Genomic DNA, 17842 nt, shown 5'->3' with positions numbered 1-17842 from the left:
CGAGCAACTAGAAAATCACATTGCTGAGTACCATTTACAAACGAAACACAGAATCGACTGGGACTCTGCCTAGTGCATTGCCTACACTACAAATTACTATCAGCGACTCACTCTGGAAAGCTGGTTTACTAACTTAGAACAAACGCCACTCAACCGTTGCCTACAACCGCCTGTACCATACAAACGACTTATTGACAACATCAGCGAAACAGACAAAAAAATAGACATTTGACTAACAAAAGAAGGATCGAAACGTACCAACCACTTTTTACAGTCTTTATATCCCTATCCAACCTATGGTTACGTATTGTGGGGTAATAACTACGAGGCACCCTTAGCACAACTGGTAAAGTTACAAAACAAAGCAGTTAGAATCATTAAAAACGTCCCGCTTCGTGATCATATCACCCCTCATTATGTAAATTTTGGTCATATAAAACTTCCTGACATCGTTAAATTTTATACCTTCCAACTTTTTTTATGATTATATTGTAGATGGGAAGCCTTCCAGTTAATATTTCACCCTAACCCTTGTACCTAAGCAACACAATTAAGGCACTCGAATTGCTTCCCTACAGCATCTGAATCCTAGTACTTTCAGAATAAATATTAGGAAATTTTGCCCAACAATTATTGGATGCTATTACTGAACTGATATTCCTCATGAAAGCAAGAAAAGAACTATTTAAACGAGCTCTCTTCCAGTATTATTTTGCTCAGTATTAATCATTGCCACACGATCTTGTAAAACATATTATGTCGTTCTTCTCCTCTATTTATAATTAGTTTCCTTTTTAGTTGATTATATTATGCCCTTCTCCAATCCTTTCTTACGCACTGTAACCTTATGTAATACGATCATGTGGAGTAAATAAAAAATAAAAATACAAAAAAGATTCTGCAACTACTTTTCCTGTTTGACCTTGCGGGGTGGAGTGGTACACCGAAAGCCTTTTCAGTCAGATTTTACTGTAATAGACGTAGCATTTACAGTTACCATTATCATCTGGTAATTTCTTTGCCTGACACAACAAGAAGCTGTTACCAGCTTAAATTCGGGCCATATTTGACCGCGTGGTGCGTAAGCCTAAGATCTTTTAGCCGTGATAACCTCCAGCATGCTAACTCCCCCAAATCGATAGATACAGAGATGTAATGAGGGAATAAGTAACAACCAGATAGAATTGGATTAGTTGCCGTCAGTGGGAAAACGGCATTTGTTAAGTAGAATACCTTGTGCTTCATACGGATGCTTTAACTCCCGGGCTTTAATACTTACGTTCTCACCTTTGATTTGGAGACAGAAACCATTTGTTACATTGATTATTTTTCAATACTTACCCGGTTGGGGGGGGGGGGGGGTACTAGAAAAATTTAATACGGCGAGGCTCCACCTCAAGGTACAACCCCTTACCCTTTTATATACCATTTTTGGCAGAAAAGATACCCCTTTCGTATACCTTCCATTATAAAATAACGAAATGCCCTTTTAAATACCTTAATGGCAGATTCCCCTACCCTTTCATATACTTCGACTTGTGAAATCCCTACCCTTTCATATACCTGAAGCGTGAAAAAGGTACCCCTTTCGGGCGGAGCCTCCCCTGATAGGCCATCATAGGGAGTACCCCCCCCCCCCCCTGCCGTACTTACCATGAGTCAGATATGTATCTGTGTGACCCCGGGTCATGATGGCGCTAAAAGATCACAATTTCTGGTATGATCGTAGTGAAGGCCACATTCAAGTGTTCTACGATTTCTACCAAATCTTGTGGTGATCACTGGCATTGTATTAAAACGCAAACTTTTGCAAGCGTTTTCCGTTATCATTGTTCAAGTCCGGATATTTACAGGTTTGGACAGAAATGATTTAAAGTCGTCATTAAGAATTTCGAGATACTTCTATTTATGAATGCTTAAGTCTTGTTTTTAGTCATTTGTCTTGCATCTGCCATCTTGTATGTGACACGTCATTTTGTCATATACAAAGTCTTCACTATGCGTTATCTATCGGACAATTGCGACACACACAAAAAAAAAGAACGCGATCGAGAACTTAACTCGGCGCCTCACGGCCCGAGTAAAAAGCATTCTTTACGTTTCTAAAGGTTAACAGAGAACATGAGCGTGAGATCGATCCTTTGGACAAGATCGGTTTACTTCCGTTTGGGGTTAGCGATAAACTGACTATTGGAGTAATTTTCTCTGCATACAAACAGCCCTTCTCATAGATGTGGAACAATGTACGGGTGTGTTTTACTACACACTGATCTAATTTCTCTGCGTCTAAGGAAAACTTTCCCACATCCATCCAACCGATCCCAGAGCCCTCGAAAGCTGTATTTATACTCAATTTTCACAGTTTCTGGAGTGGGGATTAGGGTAAAAAAGCTTCTCCTGCATACCTTTCGTTGATTTTTTTCAAGCTAGTTGAAGCTGTCAACATGTATCTATCTTAAAGCTGCCCCTGAGTCATTCCCCAAAGGTAATCGCGAAAGAATTTATCTTGCAACTCTGAATTTGTTAAATTCTGATACTTCTTAGGGCAATCTGCTTAGTTCATTTTTGTAGCTACTGCGCATGCGCGAGTAGCTACTATGTTATTGTTTTGATGGATAGAGTCGATTTTACCACAGGCGAACCACCCTTTGTTTGTGTGGTGTAATGACTGTTTGCAACTTGAGACTTGAGATTCTAGTACCGGCCGAACTAGAACCGGCAACACTGTTGAACAGTAAACGCGCCAGAGAAGGGTTTCTACGGCTCGGAATGGCAAAAAAAACACCACGCGTGACTCAATCAACATTTCCTTGAAACGTTTTTTCAACACAAAGGTAAAAGGCGTTTTTAAATATCTCTACTCAGTAAAAATTTCAACCGATCGTGTCGCGTAAATATAAAGTCTAGAGTTGCAAACATTCATTACACGACACCAACAGAGGGTGGTCCGCCTGTGATTTTACAAGCATGCCGAAGCGGCTTTCGGAGACCTTGGGATCACGATCGATTTTCTTGGCGCACGATAACGCCGTTAGTCCAATTTCGATAGACTTTACAGGTTATACAAGCAAACTTATTGTTTAGAGCTTTTCTTACTTTGAATCTGGTAGTACGTCTTTTTGTCTCAAATACAAATGCTAGTGTAATTACTACAACAAACAGACTCAGCAGATGGGGTAAACAGATGTTTATTCAAATGTGATACTACTGAAGAGACAACACCATAAACCCGGGTGAGGTGGGTGGGTTGCTCTTGCTTTCACAAAGGATAACACAGGAATGAATGATCTTTGACATGCACGACATCTAAAGGTCTTATCTGAATACTCGCATTACAGAGATATCCATTACGGAAACTAATGTAGTAATTAACCCTTTTAACATTTCTATTAAAAGCAAACCAGACACCAGTTATACAAGAATTATATCTTGATGAGAAAACAATGCTTCATGTTTATGTTATTGTTAGCCGCATCTACGGCAGTTACACAAGGAGTTATATCTTGATGAGAACACAATGCCTCATGTTTATATTATTGTTAGCTGCATCTGAGCGTTTTGAAAAAAATCCATTGAAAATAACATTTCGAAAAGATATTGTCGAGTCATACAAAGCTATTGTTTGGGCTGAGCAACGACCAATTTCTGTCTTGCAAAATGTCAGTCATTTGTCGAATAACCACTTATTTTTACCTCACATGCTCCTTTGCGGTCCGGGTGTGTACACTTGAGCCGCGACAACCTTAGATGAAATAGCTGTATACAGCTAATTCAAAAAAGGTTGTCGCTCTATGAGTACCCAAGCGTCTGCGTACGACAACCTTTTCTAAAATAGCTGTCCATACTATACAGCACCGTATTCACATAACAATGGAAACCGGAATGCAGTAGCTACACGCACGCATTGCGGGCCTATTTTCCATTATGCTTTTCAGCGTACAATCTAACTTATCGTTATCAAACACCGGGAATGCCTGAAGACGAGCTATGGTCTCCGACTGATAGTTTGTCACATAAATCCGTCTAAATCAGAAGAACTTTGCACTTATCCCAAATTTCACATGTTCGTTTGTGATAACACTTATGTGTTGCGTTTTATGTGAATATGCTTTTTTGGTTGTTTGTTTGTTTGTTTTCTGTATAACAATTACGCGACTCTTCTTGGTAAACAATGCCCAGTTACCTGACCCTGTTTACATAATTTTACCAGACGACCTTCACCTAATTATGCCTTCGAAACTTTATGTTGCAGTCTTAGAGAAAACTACGGCCGTGTTTCGTCGCTAAAACTTGGCAGCTACAAGTTCGTCATGGCCTCGACTCCTGAAGCTGTTAAAGAAATGCTTGTAAAGAGATCTGCTGATTATGCTGGGAGGCAAAAAACTTTTTCCATTCAAGCATCAACCCTAGGTAGGCAGTTGTCAGAGCAGTCATTGCAAAGTTAACGTTCTTTTGTTTGGAGGGGGGGGGGGAGAAAACTGTTTATACTATTAATGTCAAACACGCAAGTTAATACATGTAGCATCATTTGTCGCCCGCAACGCCGTTTCAAATTTTTCTTTAATAAGGAAAGGCCATAAAATAAATAAATAAAGCTCTTTTCTTTTGCATCCATGAAACATGGTCTCTGATCAGAAAATGTACTAAAAATATTAAAAATATATTCCATTTGCCCTCTAATCTTCGCTTTTGGTTTAACTATCCATTTTTGAAACAATCTCTCAGTCATTTGCATTTTCCAATATTACAGTCACCAATAAACCTGAAACAGGGACCTGCATCATAAAAGGGATAGCTCCACCCACTTTTGTCTTACAGTCGACACCGCTTCAACGTCACATTAGGGATGGCGGACAAGTAGAAAGTAAACGTTGTGGAATCGGTTATTCAGCGTCTACAATCAAATAAGAATTACTTGCGGGCCAGTTCAATTGTAAACATGCCGCACGAACTCTATGATGTTCATAGCTCAGCGTCTACGATCAAATAAGAATTACTTGCGGGCCAGTTCAATTGTAAACAGTTAAAAATTAAGAAAATAAAGATTGTTGTTGTTGTTGTTACAATGAAGTGGGTGGAGGTTTGGCTAGGCCAAGGTTTTATAGTGCGGGTCTGTGTTTAAGCGGCTGAAAGAAAACATGCCCTTGAATCTTCGAACCTGCTTGTTGAATAAGACGACAAACATTGGTATCAGATGAGACAGTTCTGGGTAATTCACACGATTCTATTGATGTCAGGTGTCCCTTTTACTAAACACATCTCGTACCTAATGAGTTTCCCCTTCTGTATTACAGGAGGCAAAGATATCGCTCTTGGTGACTATGGCCCTGCCTGGAAGATTCATCGCAAACTCTTTACAACAGCCTTACGTCAGTACCTCTCCAATATTCCTTTGATAGAAAGCCGGGTCTCAAATCAGGCCGAAAAACTGGTTCAGTTCATGGAAGAACAAGATGGAAAACCCTTTGATCCGGCAGATTGCCTGATGAGGGGCGTTGCTGATGTCATTTGTGGCATTACGTTTGGAGAAGGTTATGACACAACCAATCCGCACTTAAATAGACTGTTACAGATCAATGCGGAGTTCTTTGCAAACACCAATGAGGCTCAATTGCTCACTATGTTAGATTTTTTTCCTCTGGCACAATACCTGCCACTCAAGATTTATGATAAATTTCTCAAAGATGTCAATGAAGTTTTTGATATCATTCGATTATTTTTAAGAGAGCGTGCGCAGAATTTTGATCCAGAACAACCTGTAAACGAATTGATCACGGGTCTCCTTCACGCCAGACATGAAGCTGAATGTGAGAATGATGAAGACAGAGCAGCTCTCCTTTCTGAAGATTACTTCATAAACACAATCGAAGATATGTTTGCTGCAGGTTACGAAACTACCAGCACCACGATGAAATGGGTGATTGCGTTCTTGGTCAACTATCCCAAGTACCAGGGGAACGTTCAGCGCCAGTTAGATGAAGTAGTTGGTGACAGGAACCCGTCTTTGAATGACCGCCCTGATCTGCCACTCATTCAAGCCACCATCATAGAAACGCTACGAGTTGGAAACGTGGTGCCTCTTGCAATTCCTCACGTCACACTTACAGATACGACAATTTGTGGCTACCGTGTGCCTAAAGATACCGTCGTCTTTCCTGATACGGAATCTGTTCACTTGGACCCCAAATGCTGGGATGACCCAACCGTGTTCAACCCCTACCGCCACATCGATGAAAAAGGTAACTTGATCACCAACCAAGGAAACTTCTTCCCTTTCGGTGCTGGGCGTCGGGTTTGTGCTGGTGAGCCCCTGGCTAAGGTTGAATTGTTCCTTTTCGTGTCATGGATGCTTCAGAAGTTCACTTTTGTCGCTGAAGAAGACGGCCATCCTCCTGAGTTGAAAGGGGCTTATACTGGCACCCAGTTTCCTGTCCCTTATAAGATACGTGCCATTAAACGGAAGTGAAGATGAGTTGTCTTTAAAAGGATTAGGCAACTCCAGTGGTTCCATAAAGAAACGAATTGATATTTAGCCTGCAGTAGTTTAAAGAGGTATAGCTGCATATATTATTTGAAAAAGCAGGGCGTGATAGGGCAGCTTATGTTAATGTGAACATTCAAGTACTCAAAAGTAAGAACCACTGTGCATAGCCTATTAGTCACCAGGTAAACGATAAGAATACGCTTTTTTAGGATGTAAAAATTTCAATATATTTTAATTCAAGTTTGCTCTTTGTTCAGGTTACCTTAATCATTACGAGGTGTCATATTGATAGTGATGACTGCATATTGCGGTTGCACGTTAGTATGTTTATTGTGCTTTGCATATTATTTATATAATTGAGATAAATCGCCTAGTAAAAGTCACTGAGAAAACAAAAACTTAGCCTCATTAACAGACTTCCTGGCCCTGTCTAAATTACCTTTCTAAATATATTTTAGAAGTATCATTCACTTGAAACTATGCTAGTTGACATCAGTCAACGTCATGGTGTTTCGAAGACTTAATCTTAGTTTTGTTGATCAAACGTTGTTTTCTCCTTGTACGAATTCGGTATGAAGCAAAGTCCTGTTTTGGGCTCTTTCCCTGGAATCGTGCCTCAGTTCAATAATAAGCATGTAACTATCACTAAGTGATAGTGAGTATTGCAGATCCGGAGATTACAGCAGTTCTGGTAAAAACGCTAGTAGATTTATAGTAAAGGCAGTTTGTTTTTACCAAGTTTTTGCTCTGTGTTACGTAGTCATTTATCAGGCATCATAACATGCCCGCTCATGAAAAATTTAATCAGCAAGATTAGTAATATACCTTGGCGTTTATTTTTATATAAAAAATTATTCCAATGAAGAGCGTAGCGCTGAGTTCGCTAACTACATTTGTATCATCTCAGATCCAGCGCACGCGCTCCCAGGTAAATTGTTCAATGTACAGCACTGAGCCAATCAGAATCTCGCACTCACATTAGAAACGGTGTTTGTCTTTTCAATACTGATTAGCAACAATGACTGCTCAGTACTAATTGACAACTATTCACTGAAGTAGTGTTGGCTAATGCTGGACGTTTACGATATCTACCAAAATAAAGCGACAGCCAGGTGAATCAAAGTAAGTTGGTAGGACAGGGTTTGGTGGTACTGAATTTACGTTCACGTTCATGTTCACGTTAACGGGCGAGACGACGATATCTATTCTCACGATAGAAGTTACGAAGGGCAGCCTTAAACACACCACGCCAGGTATTCGGAATGAGTTTCTCCACAAACCAATGGATAAGTAGCCCCAATGAGTCACTTTAATCGTAACAAGGTGGAGAAATATACATAAACTTGCGAGTGAAATCCGTGAATAATGCCAAGAATATTACCTAGAGTTGCTTAACCAACCAGAGCGCGTTCATAACACAGCAAGATGTATCCAATGGCTTTGTATATTCTAGTTTTAATTAGTTTAGCTCTTCTGCATAAGGCCAGACTACGTCACATGGCGCAGAGTTCCTCAACTAAAATTGAGGCAGTTTCCTTGAAATTGACCAAGTGATGTTCCACATTTTCAAAATCCAGTCGTCTCGATGGGTTGAAATACATTTTAAATATTCAAGACGAAAGTGCATTCTGCTGTCCTAACAGACAGAGAAATCAACATGTTTATCGACAAAACGTTGCCTTGGCACCTTACACTTTACAGTAGCCATTTAGAAGTCAAGAATATTTGTGATGTTCTACGCCCTTTCAGATCGTACATACATGCTTGAATAAAAGTTACTTTTAAACTGTTGAAAATTGGCTTTCCCTTAATGGTTTAGCATTCATCACGGAAAATCCACAATATTTTATAAATGTAACTTGCTAAAGAACTGTTTTCAAGCCTTTCAAATGGTTTCTCCTAGACTACATAATCTATGCAAGTTTCATATTTAAAACCAATAACTAGGGAAACTGAGTGAAACAAATTGTGTTATCGTAAGTTGTGAGTCGACATTTCGCAGCTGAAATTGTTGACTGAGGATCTTGGAAAAATAGAGAATCAAAACTGAGAAACTGACTGCTGTCGTCACCAAGAATGAAGGCTACTCTAATCCTACTGTGCTTTCTGGTTGGCGTCACATATGCTCTGTTCAAAGGTATCTTAAGTTGTATTTAGTCAGTGACATTGTTCTCTTTAGAAATGTCGGTTGTCCGTCTGGATCTTAGCGAGATGTTCGCTTTGAGAATATGTTACAAAGCACAGCTGAACCCGTTTTAGCGATACCCTCTTAGTACTGCCAGTTCGACATAATAGACAATTTTCTTGCTTCTGACGCATAGATTTTCTCGTCCTTTAACCTTGTTTACGGACATAATTTTTGGCCTGGCGCCCTCCGTAATAACAGCATTTACCTGTTCCTACGTCCGCTGCAAAACAACTCAGTGTCCGTGAACAAGGATCGAGCTCGCACTGTGTTCAGCCAGTTGATTGCTCTGGTCGCCACACAAAAAAAACCTGGCAATGAGTTTATCTCATTTCTTAGCACTTCACGACAAAGAGCTATTCTGTGAATGAAAATAGATGTTAAATTATCACGTCAAGTGAAGAAACCCAGTGTTCTGTCTCAATCTTAACACTTCACAACACAACAAATACCTATAATCGTGGTAGAAAATTGCTATTTCAGGAAGCTTTTGGTGTCACATACACTGTACAATATATTGCAGTTTGTCTTAGTTCATTTCTGATACTTCTACTTTTCATGGGGTATTCACACAACCGGCAAGATTTACATTTACTTAAATCGTGAGGACACTGACTTCGTCCCGGGACAACTTTCATCCCCCTTTGTTTTTTATATTTCTACGTCAACTTCTGATTGCCCTTTGTGTGAAAGTGCCTCTTGAGGTGCTTGAAAGGTATTATGCATTTTGTTTGTTTTATGCATGCAATGTTCGTAATTGCGAGATATTCGCGAGATATCACGATCCTATTGCCAATTTTTGTTATCATTAGAGTTTCAGGGTGGTGAATATCTTCATGCATTTTCCGATTTATAACCAATTACCTGCCAATTTACAGTCGTATTTCCGTCCGGTCAAGTAATATATCAGACACGAGAAAGAGTGTTTCATCAGATATCCAAACACTGAGAAGTAGATTGAAAAAACGAGGCGCAGTCGAGTTTTTTGAACGACTTCGCGGTGTTTGGATATCTGATGAATCACACTTTCGAGTGTCTGATATGGCTTCTCAAATGATCAATAATTCTTGGAGAAATTCAAGGCTAAAGCTGGCAAAATTTTATGGTAATTAGGAACAAAATATCCAAACCATGATCACGGTAGTGATTTTCTTTGTTTTCTCTCAATGAATTAGTAATGAGTTTAAGAAGAATTATTCACAACATGAAAAACTGGATACTTGCCGTAAATCACCCCAAAAGCCAGGGCACTCAACGCGAACATTTAAGTAAAATACTTTAACTGTTCTCTCCTGTATTTTCAGATAGTTTTATGCCAATTTAAAGGCAAATTTTAGGAGAGGAAATCTTTTTCTCTGAGTTTTCAAGCTGCTGTTGGCGCTAACTGGGCTTATTCCGCTCACATTTTTCCCTCTATTAAAAAGGGGTTAGTTTTTCGGTTGCTATGAGAGCTCTTGGCAGGGTTATATTTCATTTAATGGGAACGTAGCGCTCTGGCTTTTCTTCACAGGTAATGCCCTGCAAACAGATATTCCACCCAAATGAATCGTTTGGTAGACCTGTAACCACACAAAAGGCAATACAACGAACGGCCTGAAAGGCTAATAGTCAGAGATTGAATTGTGAAATTAACCGCTTTCGAAGCGACGCAAATCAGACGGAAATTTGTAAATTAGGCCTTGCTATCATTTTCGATAGATTTAGTAATACGCAGCTTCTACCTAAGCGAATAATTCAGATCAAATAATTATTTAACAAGCATGGCATTGCCTTTTATAGTTGACACCAGCAAGAAATTAATCCATGAGCGTCAGCTGAGCCATAAATTACGTAAGTTATATCTCGCCTTTTTTATTTTGCTTTGTTTTGTTTTGTTTACGTTTTTTCAGTTACAGTTACATTCATCTCAAACAGCCTCTTCTTCAATTTTTTTTAATCTAAAAAGCAAAACTTTTCGGCTCCTTGTCTCTACAACGGCAGAAGGATTTACCAGGCGTTACCGAAAGGGTTACTTTAATTTTCTAAACGTAAAGCCTTGTGGGTTATTTATTCAAAGATAGAAAATGCCTATACTGTAAATTCAAAAGAGCTGTTTCAGCCGCAAAGTGCTTATTTGGCCCTGGTCATCAATAGGATGATCCAAACCCTCGCCGGGCCATCGCTGTCACAACTGGAGGCAAAATGACGTTCTCAAAGATTATGTCAGTCCCCTCTGTTACTCATTTTAGTCCTTGGTGCACTTCGACCCTTGAGATCAAGTTATTTTTGCCCTGATCTAGGAGAGTCATATAAGCCAAAATGGGATTGTATTTCACTCACCAAAACGGTCCCAATTTGGGTGTTAAGACAGATCTTTTAAAAATACAGTATGAATATGGCATCTGTGATACCGTTATGACCACACGGTATGCTCCGTTTGTGAAGACACCACACTTATCACGTGCACGCCTCTATATCCTGAGGTTGTTCATCCATGCGAAGAGAGAGAATTGTTTACTATGATATGCTTTTTTCTGTTCTAAGATACAAAATGACGTTTCATTTTACTTATGGCAAAAGGGTAAAGATTTAACATGTTAACGACTGCATCTGATCATAAGCAGGCTGACAATCATGTAGACAGGCACTTTACTGACCGGGTATCCTGGAAATAATGTTTAACGAATCACTTGTTTCACTTTTTCAGCTTGTGTTGGGGACGAGCCAGCCGAAACCCAGTGCCTGAACGGGGGAGAATGCTTCGCCGTTGAAATTGGAGGCCACAGGAGGATAGCGTGTAGCTGTAGAGAAGGCTTCAGTGGCACCCGGTGCCAATTTAGGGCGATAGATCCATCTATCTTGGGATAAATCCCACATTTATCGCTTGAGATTATTGTTCCTAGGGAAATCATCTCCAAAGGCCAACTTGTGTTATATGCATGTTACCATGAAGGGTTCTATGTGTTTCTAGTGATATGTGTTTATTGGAGAAATAAAACAGAAATGTCCAAGTATGATACTATGATTGCCGCAGACATAGAGAGCAATATCCGCTAGAGTCAAGCTAGTCTTTACTTCTTTTATAATACTCTAACCCCCTCCCCCTCTATCGCCTTCACAGACACACATACACTTCAAGAAAACGGTGTCTCTGTAACCAAGGATTGAAATAACTTCCTTCAGAAAACGCTCCTCTAGAACCTCTCGTAGTCAGCTACCCAACATGAGAGAAAAGGTGATCGCTCACACGAGAAGTTTCAAGTAACGTATTTTCTCAATTAACTCATCAACTTTCAATAACACTTTTGGTTAGTTTACGTCACGAAATCCGTAAGAAGAAACATGCACCACACTTTTCCACTGAAAAGAAATTAGAAATATTGCATGAAGTATGAAAGGCTTAAGGTTACTGCGCACTTTTGTAAAACTTGAGCACAATATCATTTTAAGGAATCTAACTCATTTAGAGACACCAAATTCTAGATCTTTCGTTGTCTTAAAGGCAACCAGAGAAAATGAAGAGACCATTCAAAGATCGGAACTGTGCTCGAAGCCGACTAGAACCATAGACACCTATTTCGTTGATTCCATCGACTGTTGTAGTGAAAAAAGAGAGACTGAGTTTGAAAGTGACATTATGTGGACGCTAATGTTTTATTTGTACAAAATCAGTAAGAACTATCCGGATTTAAAAGAGCAATGATTTCAAAAAGTTTCGTCTTTTGTTAAGTTTACATTGCACAATAGTTATTGTCAAAAACACTTCAGAAACGGCGCCTTAGAGATTCTTTCAGTCTATCCACTCAGGAATTTTTCTACACTGACCATGAGTCTACGTTGGTCTATTGAATCAGTTTTATTAGCCTATAAACGTGTTTGTTAGGTTATAAAATAAGAAACCCGTAATCCTGTAAGGGGTGTCTACAGCTCACTGGAAATCGTATAGTCACATATCTTTAGCCCATTGGAAACTGTTATGTTGCATATACCTCTCCAGGCCTGTAGCCAGACAAAACTTTTAACCGAGGCAGTAGAAAATCAAGAGAAAAATTAACTATAACGATGAAAAAATCAAAAAGAAAAAGCAATGTGTCTTTCCTTGAGCGCACTGATATTTCAAGGCAATATGTCTATCTATATAATCTGCAAAATTCAAGTGCTCGGTATATACCATAGTTAGACCGAAATCATTAAATGACATTTGACAATAAACATCAAATTAATGAGTAGTGGATGAGAAGATGCCTTCTACTCGATCGGATACAAACAACCACCAAAATCTTTCTTTGAATATATCAGGATTTTGCCGACACCAAGAAAACTGTCCGAAACAAAGAGATGTCCTAAGGGACAACAAGTTCTCCCGTAGCATCTATAGTACTTATTAAAAACTGGAATGCAATTCCAGGAATTTCATTGGCTTAGCGGCCATGGACGGTATACTAGCCATTATACCATGCCCAAGAAAAAGAGGCCATTAAACTGCTTTCTGGTTGTTCTTGCAAACTGAAATAAGCAAGATCTAGCAATATTTCTTGATTGATTCTAATATAACAATTATTCCACTCATGCTTGTTGGATGTGAGATGATTACAGCCAACTACACGCCTCGTTGGCTGTCTGCCATCTCATATCCAACGCACGCTCGTGGAATAATTGTTAAATACATCGCGGTATTGGTGCTATATTCCGATATCCCCTTCAAAATGTCTTTGCAAATCTTCGCAATCCTAAAAATATTAATATATTTCCTGAAATCTATAGTTACAACAATAAGTTCCTTCCTGGCTATCACTGAATTAAACACCCGCTATAATGACCACCCCTTATTCATAGCTCAATAGTTACTGATTATTACAACAGTTATTTTCTACTCGATTCCCTGACTCTCAATTACACAGTTTTTGGTCGTTCAGGGACAGACGTTTTGTAGTTGTTTCGCGGGAAACTTTTTTTTCCTTTTGGGACGCCAGATGTCTTGCCCTTTTTCCCTTTTAAGATCGACGTCTTCCCATTGGGAGATGTTATCGTTATGATTGGCAAAGGGAGGGCCGTGATTGTCAACTGTGTCCTTTGTCTGTTTCTATTGCCCTCGCTAACCGATAAAATTTGACGTCTCGAAGCTGTTGCGCATGTTAAATTTCCACTCGAAGCCTTTGAGTTAAAGGGCAGTTCATCGTTGACTTTTTCACCTTGAGGATCCCCTTCGACTTGGTGCATGTTGTCAAGAACTCTTGGCGCTGAGGGTTTCGCGCAAATTTTGTTACTTCTGTTGGCACTGTTGCATCGCAGTATGTTAAAAAAGACCGTTAGAAACCTTCCATCGAGCCTAGTGAAGATGAACGCATTGACCGCGTACTTAAGATATGTCAGCGACCGACATATGGCGATAGCATCGAGTGAATGTACGTTATTATGGGTATAAATGATCGAAGCAACAATGTAGGGAACATACGAAAAAGACACGACCAGGATAACTTGGATTATTGTCCAGGAAATAGCCCTTTCCTTAGTCTGCCAATGGTTTCTTTGTTTCTGAGATGCAGAAGTTATGTTCTCGGAATGCTCCCTAACTAGTTTTTATTACTCGTATATCAAGATAAATATTCGAGAATATGGCAATCACAAATAACAAAAATAGAGCACCACGCACTGCTGTTAACTGTATGGAAGCCGACTGGCGTGGGAGGAGGGGGTTTGGGTATTCTGTTTTGAGAAAGAAGAATACCGCCATTCCCACAGCGAATACTGTTGCGATAATCAGCACCATCACAATTCGCTTTGATGTTAGCAACTGTTGCCGATTAGAAGCTTTTCTTATGGAATCATTCCTGTCAACGCTGAGAACAAAAAAGCAAGTGATGTACCCCCAGAAGAGACATGGACCAAGGACTTGCTGGGCCAAAGACAAGTTATACAGATGATCATCAGAAGAGGCTATGATCATAGTGCTGAAGGCCAGTGGTATGTCTACCATGCTGCCAAGGAGATCTACAGCAGCAAGGCTGGTCAGAATCAAACTGGTTCTTTTTCTCATGAAGTTGTTCTTTACTCTCAATACCGTGATAACAATCGTGTTACCAAAAATTCCAACAATGGCTAAGACGGTGATGAAGACACCCAAGAACACTCTTATTCCAAAAGATATTTCTTTCTCCATTAGGCTACTGCTACTTTTTTCTTAAGCTTGAATTTTCAAATGCCATCGCTTTGCTTCATCAATGAACGGATACACTAAAACCTAGAAAAGGAAAGAAACGCATTATATTTAACACTTGTAACCAGATATTGAACGAATAACAAACCTATCGCCGTCTGGTTGGAATTTCAGGTAAGATCGCCCATTATCACTTGAAGTGGTAGAGAGGGGGCGAGCTTGGACCGTTTGAGGTCTATTCGAGGTGGAAACGCTGAAACACCGAAAGCTCGAAAGCGTTTTATTTTTGCGCTATTTTTAGAACCTGGAAAAAGCCATCTGTGTGGATAGCGGATAACCGGTCCTAACCTCAATTAGGATTTTGAATGGGTGAAAATCGACGAATCGAGAGAAAACCCTTAAGACGAGAGCGAGAACCATTGAACATCTCCCCATGGGAGTCGGGTATATAAGTGACCAGTGAGGAAGTACCAGAATTTCGTTTCGTGGGCGTGATTTAAGTTCTTTACAACCCCTTTGAGGTACCCGTTCTAACAAGTAGTTACGTCCCCTCGCAAATTTCGTTTGCCTTACACTTACCCTTGTATCAAAATAACCCTAGAGGTAGTCGTTTTCATCGCCGTAGTCGGCACCAAACCAGAAGTGTTATCCCCTAGAAGCTTAGACAAGCATCCCCGTCAGGTCTGTAGGCCTCCTTACCGGGATGATTACACCACTGACCTATCCCTGCTTGCCCAGCAATTTGAGGGAATTCGCCGGTAAATGTTGCACAAAGAGGCACTCAAACTCTTTCATGTTGTCACATGGTGAATGAAGGTCAACGCAACAACAAGGATTCGAGTGAAAAAGGACTTGATAACTACTGTAACTCCTGTTTTCTTGCGCGTTTACCCCTTTCCACGTTCTATTGCCTGTTTTACGGTATCACAAACTGAGAGTCCCATAAGAGACAATGAAAATGAGTAATCAACCTTGAATAGAATGTTGACGGATCAGATTCAGAATAGATTTCCATAATCAAACCATTTGATTCTAGTAATCGAACTTACTCTCTCCCCCCCTCCCCATTCCGATCCCAAATTCTCCGACTGAGAAAAAAAGGCGAAAAAAAAGGCATCGATATACGTATATTGTGAAAGTTCACACCTAACGTAGTTATACGTTGCGATAAAGCCTGAACACATTGAATTATCGCGATCCTGGGGATCTTCCTATTGCGCTGAGACGTCAATATAAAGTCGTATTGCCGTCTCAAAATGACGGTTTCTGATTGGCTCAAAGACTGTCACGTAAGCATGGAAGCACGGCGCGCCCAGATCAAAATTTTACTTCTGTGAATGAACATGCGACGTTGGATGGTGTTGTTTATTTCTTTTTATTTGAGTTTACAAAGCTTCTGACACTGTTCAAGGACCACTTATAATATTATTTTTGTGGTGAACATGTACCATTATATGGCGGATACAACTTTTTTCTTGAAGGTAAGCAAAAATTCGATGAAGAGAAATTTACTTAAAAGACTTTCTCGAGTGTGAAAGTGGCCACGGTAAATAACAATGAGCTTAAATTCCAATAAATTATGGCATTTTCAAAGCAAAATTAGATTAACAAACCACTGTCAATCAGAACAATTGATGCAAGTCCATTTGATAACCTGAGTTGTGATTCGCTCGAAATAGTATCCGGCTAATGATTGGTTAAGTCATCAAGCTAACGAGCTAATAATGATAATAATAATAACAATAATAATAATAATAATAATAATAATAATAATAATAATAAATAGAAAGAAACGATGATAGTAGCACAGTCAGAATTAGTCTTCCATTTAAGATCAAGTGGCTGCTTATGCGGTTCGGAGGCTGTACGTAACCTTAGTCATCATACTTGCTCTACGAGGCAGCCAGTCTTGATAGCCATTTTTTTTAATGATTTTAAGTAATATGTTTCGCAATGTTTTTTGATTAAATTTATTGCTATTAACCTTCATTACCACCACATGACAGCTTTCGTCAGTGCTGATCCTGGCAGGGCACTATACAGTAAATGGTCTAACTCGCCGCGAGTTCTCAGTAGCTCAGTTGATTAGAGCACCCGACAGGTGAAACTGTCCATGGGAGGACTAAGATTTTTTTTCGTCCTCCTTTGCTTTTGGCAAGATCAGCATTTCGTTTCATTCCTTGGGGTTATTTAATTTGTTCGACTGTTTCAGTAGCAATCACGATGAAACAAAACACATATTTTTGATGGCTCTTTGATTGAACCTAGTAAGAAAAAAAATTGCTTTCTTTAGTATAATGTCTGTATTTAGTGCATAGAGTTACTAGTTTCCGATAAAAAATTCTTCTTTTCTTTTCGCAAGGCTTTTTTTTAAAAATTTTCATTTTCACAAAGCAGTTATTTATGCTATGGGCTCATGGTAGAATGAATCTCCTTCACCCGGCCGAATGATCAAGAGGTAATCGGAATGGTCGAATTAATCGCGAATTCATGTCTAACAAATCTGGTGCCATACACGGCACTGAGCTGAAATCGGCTGTGATCGCCAACGTTCTCGCGTTGGAAATTTTAGATATTTGCATGAACCTTGTATAGCTAAAAAAAAAAAAAACCTGCGCAAATATTTTGCAAGATATCTTTTCTCTAACATTAAATTGTTCTTAGACGACCGACCAGAAAATATTAAGTGAAAAATATTAAGAACAAACGACAATCAGTTTTTTTAGCGATTTCTTCAAAGTACACGAGAAGATCTCGAACGTGACTTTAAACAATTGGTCAGTTTATTTTTCAATTTGCAGTTCATTACGATCCTGGCCATCTGCAGCCCAACGATAATCAATACTTGGTTCTGTGTGCTATTGTTAGCAAAACTGAACAATTATTTTAACGCTTTCATCGACTCAAATATGTTTTTGGCCATTCAAAGTGATAACTACAAATACACTCTTTTTTTATGAGAATTTATTTTATAAGAATATCGAGTCAGATTTTGAAAAGAAAATAATTTTGTGAGCTATCAATTTTTCAATACAAT

General features: G+C 39.3%; 2 protein-coding genes and 2 pseudogenes across 3 annotated transcripts in view; 2 read left to right on the top strand and 2 right to left on the bottom strand.

Moving 5' to 3' along the window:
• LOC146482105 (steroid 17-alpha-hydroxylase/17,20 lyase-like) overlaps positions 1-7306 on the top strand; it is a 9724-nt gene extending 2418 nt beyond the window's left edge. Inside the window, exons 2-3 of the mRNA XM_085107380.1 lie at positions 4253-4410; positions 5295-7306. Coding sequence (XP_084963506.1) covers positions 4253-4410; positions 5295-6466 — 1330 coding nt within the window. The 3' untranslated portion in view covers positions 6467-7306. The remainder of the gene's footprint in view (positions 1-4252; positions 4411-5294) is intronic.
• The window catches only part of LOC146482091 (P2X purinoceptor 7-like), a 431550-nt pseudogene that overhangs the window by 268473 nt on the left and 145235 nt on the right, over positions 1-17842 (bottom strand).
• On the top strand, positions 7625-11660 carry LOC146482104 (pro-neuregulin-1, membrane-bound isoform-like). Of its 2 annotated transcripts, none has more exons than XM_085107381.1 (3): positions 7625-7737; positions 10449-10499; positions 11356-11660. In XM_085107381.1, the coding sequence occupies exons 1-3, from the start codon at positions 7656-7658 to the stop codon at positions 11514-11516; spliced, it is 294 nt and encodes a 97-aa protein (XP_084963507.1). In that variant the 5' UTR covers positions 7625-7655; the 3' UTR covers positions 11517-11660. The 2 variants fall into 2 exon arrangements, with proteins under 2 accessions (XP_084963507.1, XP_084963508.1); XM_085107382.1 differs by lacking the exon at positions 7625-7737 and adding an exon at positions 8449-8621.
• Positions 13542-14811, bottom strand: LOC146482103 (uncharacterized; annotated as a pseudogene).

This window comes from Pavona decussata, unplaced genomic scaffold, assembly GCF_977016875.1.
Source record: "Pavona decussata unplaced genomic scaffold, jaPavDecu1.1 SCAFFOLD_47, whole genome shotgun sequence".
Lineage (NCBI taxonomy): Eukaryota > Metazoa > Cnidaria > Anthozoa > Scleractinia > Agariciidae > Pavona > Pavona decussata.
This window is presented reverse-complemented; position numbering and strand designations above follow the sequence as displayed.